Here is a 7,270-nt window from a genome sequence, read left to right on the forward strand (position 1 = left end):
CAATATGCACAGGGTAAATGAGGAGGGAGCAGAAACGAAAATGCAGATGTTCATGTCTAGTTCTATTTATAATGACTGGTTAGGATAATAACAAAAGTCTTATGTGCAAAGGTTGCCAAGTATTTAAGAATTCATTAACGTGTTTTTATTCCTATAGAAGCACAGGCTTTCCCAAGTGAGGATGGGCAAGGGCGTTATGTGGATTATGTCTTTTTATGTAGATAAGCCATTAATGAGGACACAGAAGATCTGCATCTAATTCCATATTCTGTCCCCAACTTCCTATGTGGCCAGTGGCAAATTGCTTAAATCTGTATATCTCTGTTCTTCATTAACAAGATGGGTATGATAATAATTCCCTGCCTTGTTAACGCAAATTAATTAATGCGATGCCTACAGATATTATGCTAATGTGCTTAATAGACTAGTATTTAACTATATAAAATAAGCAGGCAAGCACTTCTTACACTGTGATGATCTAAGGCAAAAACATTTTGAAGCATGCCCTTGAAAGCACTCAGTATTTTCTTTTCCAGGAGGGTGTCCTCTTCGGACAAAACCTGCCGAAGTCCAGCACTGCAGCCCGCCATGCAGAAAACCCTTCTCCTACTGCACACAGGTAACTGCTCGCTGAAGAACAGGGCTGGGAAATCAACTCTGCGAGATTTAATCAGTTAGATTGCATCTTAGATTGCATTCCAGGACCTAGAAAATAGTTTAGTTTGTCCGTGGTACCACCTCGAGGATGTTGTGGGAATTTCATCCTGAAAGGAAACCTGCACAAACGAGTGATGGAGTATTTATGTGGTGTTGCAAGTTTGGGTTAGTTCTGTGGAGGAGTTTTGGTTTTAATTTTAAAATTAAACCTCTTTGTTTAATTTTAATTGAATGCTGTTGGACTGTTCTTTAGAAAAGGGACTGTTTAAAACTTCTGTAAAAGAGGAGCGAAAGGAGCATCAGTCACCTGATCAGGAGTATCAGACCTGCAGACAGACATTATAGATTTAAGGCAATTAGCAAAGGAAAACAATATTAAAAAGTCATTTTAAAATAGAAATCCAGAAAACTGAGTATCTATTTAGAAAATAGATACAGACTTCTAAAAAACCTCTTTAAAAAACTGCTTAGTCTGATCCAGAGTAATGGATATTTGGTCATAAGAAAGCTTCATTTTAGATCCCCTGTGAAATACTGGAGTGGAAACATGTGAGGAGGGTTTGGGTCTGAAGGGGGATTGGTTTTTGTTTGTCTTTTCTATTGCCCAGCAGGGTCAGTGGGAAAATAGTTACTGACGAGAGGACTTTGCCCCAGATTCCTGTTGTTAAGCCTTTTGGGATGAAAATGTTTATATGTTGGACTTCTCTATAATTACTGTCTCTTTTTCAACCAATTCCCCAAATATATTCGGGCATTTTTGAACTGAAATGAGCTTGCAGGCACCAGTTCCTGGCTGATTTGGTTTGGTGGTGGTGAATTTGCATGCGCAGGTTACACCTTGCAGTTTGTTCAGGTTTTCCCTACAGTGTGCACTGTTCTGTGAGAGAGCAGTGTTTGGTTTAATGCTGAACTCCCTTTTATCTCCCAGAGAGGAGTCTGCGGCTGTGAGCGGGGATATACAGAAGTAATGAGATCAAATGGGTTCCTGGATTACTGCGTGAAGGTACCGGGTTTAGAAGATAAGAAAGCTGATGTTAAGACCATTGCCGGAAAAAATAAACCTGTCAACTCCAAAATGCATGACATTTTCAAAGGATGGTCTATTCAACCTTTTAATCCAGGTGAAAAACTTAAATATGAACGGAATAGATTGTCTTGAGGAGGTTTCTGTAGAAGAAGGGTACAAGCTTTGTAGGTGATAACATCAGAGATTGTGTCTGGGAGCTGCAGAGCGACCTCCCGGTTTCCAGCTCATGAGCTGTCTTTCATGCCTTTGTGCCTGTACAGAGGAATCACAATCTCTTATGTTGAGAGATAGCAAAGACAGAATGAAGCAATAATATTTTGCAAAAGTGTATGATTTGGGGGGGTGTTTAGAGCTATTATCTGATGATGTTTCTAGAAGTAATATGTTTGGACTAGGAAAGATATTGATCACTAGCGCTTCAGAAGTTTCAGAGCAGAAAGTGCTTAAGATTTCATTAAAGAAAACATTGGTTGTTTCTTGCCATATTTCAAAAATATATGAAAAGAACAGGGCAGAAAGTCTACAGTTTAGTCTTGAAGGTTGAAGTTACAACATGAAAAGCGTCCCTCAAAGGCAGACAAGCTGCTGTGCCCAAGCAGCTCATCTCAGGTGGATCTTTGACCTCCACAGCATAAAATCCTTCCCAGCTGGAACCTCAGACTGCATGTGCCCAGACTGGTCCATTGCTCTAATATCTGATTTCCATTTTGACTGTTGGTTTGAAGATGAATTCATTCAAAACAAGTTTCTGAAATTCAAATACGACTTTAAAAATGGGAAGCAAATGTTTCAGGCACATCAGGTTTTACTGAAATACATCTGTTCTCCTCATATCACAAAATATTGGCAGTGCAGATCTTCCCCCTCTTCGGGTACCTGACACTGCATTTGTTTGCAATTAGTTCCTAATGAACACGAGACTTTAGAAAACATGCAGCGAAAGGTTCTGTTAGGGGATTCAGGGAGCCATAATTCTGTCTGATATATGTGATCACACTTTGAATGTTACATTTACATATTTGATTTGCAGACAGTGGTTAACCTTTGCGTTGACAGTCTCTGGGCTCATAGTGCTCAGTCCAAAGCCTTTTAAAGTTGGCTGCTTTTTGATCAAACCCTTCATCCAGTTCACCCACGCAGTTCACCAGCAGTTTGAGTCACAGGTTTGGGGTTAATTGCCTTTTTGTCAACATCCCTGTCCCTCTGTAGGTTGTCTTACTTGGGTGTCATCTCTTTGGCTGGTACCTTCATGGGGTTAGAAAAAGAGAGGGAGGTGTAGGTGAATGCCGCAGTTCTCTCTTTTTACATCAGCATTTGAATCTGCAGCACTAAAAGTTTCTGGAGGGCATTACCTCAGTGCAGCACCTGTGAGCCAACTCTCACCCAAGGTGTGCAACAGAAATAGTGACTGAGGCACTTTTACAGAACATGGTGTTGCTTGATTTTAGGGCGGAAATGTTATAGAAACAATATAGGGGAAAGGAATAAAGGCGCTCCCTGTGTGCTAAGTGTATCACCAACCCTGTGGCATCCTGCAGTTAACTCTTCAATCTGTATGTGCTCTTCAGACCCCAGCTCAAGGCTGGTGCTCTTCAAATCACTCCCCTTTGTGTAACTTCACAACAAAATGTGTAATTGCTCCCTCAAAGAGGCTCTCAGGCTCAGTAGTCTGAGGATTTGCAGTGGCTGCACCAGGGAACCAGAGTTACCTCCCCATTCTGCTGCTGGCAGCAGGTCTGTGGTGAGAGCTGCCTGTATGGATGGCATTTAACACCCTGCAGCATCACAGTCCCTGACACTGTGCTGGTCAATGAAAGTACCTGTGCCTTCTCCAGCTAATCTCTGGTTTCCCTTCCCATTTGCTGTTTGGAACACTAATTTTATTTTGATTTAATGAGGCTGACATTTTTGTTCTAAACACTCTAGAGGAGTGCACAGAACTGATTTCAAATCAGGCTGTGTTTTTCCTCTCTTAACCACACTCTGAGAGGCCAGAGTTCAGGTATGAAAACCTTTCTTCAGCTTGAGAGGCAACTTAAATAGCATTGTTTAAATTGTCAGATGGCATGGTCCAGTGCCTTTCTGCTGGGGATGGAGAGCAGAGCTGCCTTCATAGCAGACATGCTGTGACGCCTTCATGGGGCTGTGACAGTCCCTTTGCAGGATTGCTAAATATTTCTTGGCCATCTGAGAGGGCAACAAATTTCCTACCTAGACTTCATCAAAATAACTCAAACAAACCAAGCCAGGCCTGATGAGCAGAGCTCTTCTCACGTGGGAGATAGTCTGCAAGTGTTTTGAGGAGCAGAAAAAAAATCTTAGAGGTACTCAGTTTTTTCCACAAAGTCTGGAAGAAAAATGAGAAAGAATGGGATCTGATTAAATGTGTTTCCCTTTGAAAAAATTTGTCATTCAAACATAAAATGAAAACCAGGCTCAGTGATTGTCCCTCTCACTTGACTGGATTTGAAATGGCCTCTGTCAAACCGTGTCTGTGGGCACAGCACAGGTTCCTGTTCCTGCCTCCAGTGTGTATTTGCAGCTCTGTTGATGTGAATCAGCTCAGACTGCTGCTGTGTGGAAAAGTACCAAAGCTGCTCCCTACAAGGAAAGCTGTCCAGCCAGAAACAGAGTGAGGAACAGAAATATTGATCTTTCAAAAATTGCTGTTATTATTAATGCAAAGCTTGTAATTAAGGACCTGTCCAAGTGAAGTGTTCTGAGACAAGGGAATATTTGAACAGACTCAAGCCCACATGAGCGTGGAGGGGTTCCTGGGTCACTGCAGCCCAAAAAGCCCAATCCTCAGCCTTACCTTGTCTTGAAGCCAGTTTTGTCTGCTGCTCCTGTGGCCCAACCAGAAAGCTCTTTCCCAGCTTTATCCCTCTTACTGTTACAAAGCCTATTCTTGTTTTTATTCTAAGCTGAATTTATTCCCATTTGTTGCCCAAGTGTTCCCCAGTTCTAAGCAGCTTTTTCACTTGTGTTTGCTGGTGTTTACCCCAACTCACCCCCAGGTCTTTATGGAGAACAATCCCATCCCTTCTCAGCCCTCAGCTAAACACATCAGGTGTTGCCTGTGTCTGTCTGGGTCAGCTCAGCGTTGAACTGCCTCTGCCAGAGCAACCACTGGGCTCTGGAGGGAATGTACCCCAACTACCCTGTGCCTCTGCCCCTTTCCATTAAAAATTTGTCTTTAAAATGAGGGCTTTTTTCAGAAATCGTCCTTGCTATCCAAAGTCTGGGGTTTATGAATTACTCCCAGCCAGTCCCTGCTGTGTTCCCCATCAATGATGCTACTAATTTCTCTTTAATTGATCTCTAAAAACTTTGTTTATTTTAGAATAAAGGTTTTTTTATTATTCTCTCTTCTACCTCTGTCCTTTTTCCTCGTCCTCCAACAGATGGTAAACTGAAGATATGGGTATATGGAGTATCAGCTGGAGGGTTCTTCATCATCGTTTTCCTGATTTTTACATCCTACCTGATGTGGTGAGTATGGCAGGTTTTCTGTCCTTAAATAAAAGCTAGTTTGCTTTTATTAAAACAACCCAAAATACATCACAACACTGCATTGCAGGAATTTAATGCTCAAGGCTTCAGGAAAGGATGGAGGTTCAGCAACCTAAGTGCCTTCATTTGGCCCCTACCTCAGAGTAATTAAAACTCTTCAAACTGTAAATGTTAACAGCCATTATTGTGAAGAAGTTTGGTGGCCAATTCAGGGAAAGAATTATTTTTGGTTATCAATAGGCCCTTATATTTGTTCAGACTTCTTCTGGGATTAGAAAGGGGTTTTATTGTATTCTTTAAAAAAAGATAAAGTAAAACTGAAGAAAGACAAGGAGAGTGATTGGAACAAGGAGCTGGCTTCTGCTCAAGGAAGGACTAAATAGAATAGGGACATTCAGTTGAAAAATGATGTTTGATGTGGGAATACAATAGAGATCTGTGAAATCATGAATGGGGGAGAAAAGGGTGCTATGGAATTTTTATCTCCCACAATAAAAGAAGTAGGAGGCATCTGATGAAATGGTCTTTTAAAATAAACATAAGATATTATTTTTCACTCAGTGCATTATTACCTTGTGAGCTTGCTGCTGCCAGGGCTGTGCATTCCAGAAAGATAAATGAATTCAGAGATGGCAAAAGAGTTCATGGGAGATTGGGTCTCTTGGTATTAATTGTGGTTTTTTGGCTGTTCGCTACAGCTCAGAAAATCCCTAAATAGGTTTTTGCAGTGAATAGATCAGCTGAAAACACGTCCCGTGTCTAAAGCTGCTCTCACCAGCCATTGTTAAGGACAGGGTACCAGGTCTGCCCCTTCAGTCCAGGGGCTGTTGGGTTTTCCAGGGGGTGAGGGGAGTCAGCCCTCCTCCAGCGCAGCCTCGCATGGGCAGGGGAGGTGAGCCCGGCCTGACAGCTCACCTTGCCCTCCCTGCTTTGGGTGTTTGGAAAGGCACTGCCACTGATACCTCTGGAGGACGGAAAGGGAAGAAGTGGGAGGCATCCAGGTGTCCTGCAATTGCCAAGGATTTGGCCTGAACTTACAAACATTCATGGTGCAAGCTGGCCCAAACCCTGTGCAATCAGGGCAGGCAACCAGAGAGTCGCAGCTGAGGCCTGACAGCATCACTGCCCGCTTTCATCCAGCAGTTTATTCCCTTTCACTCTCTTAGTCTTTCTCTCATTCTCTCTCAGGTTAAAAGCTCAAATAACACCTTAGGAGCTGCTTATTTTCCAAGCCATGTAGCTCCATTCCTCTTTGGCTTCACAGCAGAGGATACAGAGGATTTTTTAAATAACATCACACACTTCTCCATCATGTGGAGGCTGCTGAGGAAATGCGTTTCTCAATAATAATTATTGTTGCTTCAAAACCATGCCAAAGAAAAACGAGAATATCCCACTCCCAGACAGCTCATGTTCCAATTTTTCTGCGAGGTGTTCCTTGTTTTGTCAGCTGTGAGAAGAGACGGGAGACGAATGTGCTTTATTTCCTCTGCAGGTGGGGAGCACGGCTGGCTGCCCCTTCCTGGCAGGCTGTGTGTCCTTACCACACACCTGAGAGCACCACAGGGGCCATGTGGTGCCACCCAGTTACGGCATTCAGTAGCCACTGAATGTGGAAAGTTGTTTTTTTTTAAATAGAAGTTTGGGGGCTGATGATGTTTCTGAGCTTGTTCCAGTTTGTAATTTTGTCTTGTGAAATGCTTTTCTTGCAGCAAAAAAACGAAGCAGCATCAAAGCCCTCCACCACAGCAGAAGCCTCTAACCCTGGCCTATGATGGAGACATTGATATGTAACATAAACAAGAAATCCAAATGTAGACGTCGACTGCCTTAACTGCTTTCTTTTTTGGAACTCTCCGACTTCTCAGTTTTTTGAGGAATCTCCTGATGTATAGTATCCCGGGCAGAACAGAAGTATTGCAAGCTGAAAATTTTGCCACCCCTTTATTAAAAAAAAATAAATGGGGCAAAAAACTTGGATCTTGTGCAACTTTTCTGAAGAGACCAGAAGCTACATCCCTTCCTGTTGAACAATGGGAATAACAAAAAAAAAAAAAAAAAAGAAAGAAAGAA

General features: G+C 42.4%; 1 protein-coding gene across 1 annotated transcript in view; it reads left to right on the forward strand.

Annotated features, from left to right (window-relative positions):
- The window catches only part of THSD7B (thrombospondin type 1 domain containing 7B), a 241,849-nt gene extending 234,579 nt beyond the window's left edge, over window positions 1-7,270 (forward strand). Inside the window, exons 24-27 of the mRNA XM_066190387.1 lie at window positions 537-619; window positions 1,586-1,778; window positions 5,089-5,176; window positions 6,910-7,270. Of these exons, the coding sequence (XP_066046484.1) occupies window positions 537-619; window positions 1,586-1,778; window positions 5,089-5,176; window positions 6,910-6,991 (446 nt within the window). The 3' untranslated portion in view covers window positions 6,992-7,270. The remainder of the gene's footprint in view (window positions 1-536; window positions 620-1,585; window positions 1,779-5,088; window positions 5,177-6,909) is intronic.

Source organism: Chamaea fasciata, unplaced genomic scaffold, assembly GCF_029207755.1.
Source record: "Chamaea fasciata isolate MVZ Bird 193981 ecotype frontalis unplaced genomic scaffold, bChaFas1.0.hap1 SCAF_8, whole genome shotgun sequence".
NCBI classification, from domain to species: Eukaryota; Metazoa; Chordata; class Aves; order Passeriformes; family Sylviidae; genus Chamaea; species Chamaea fasciata.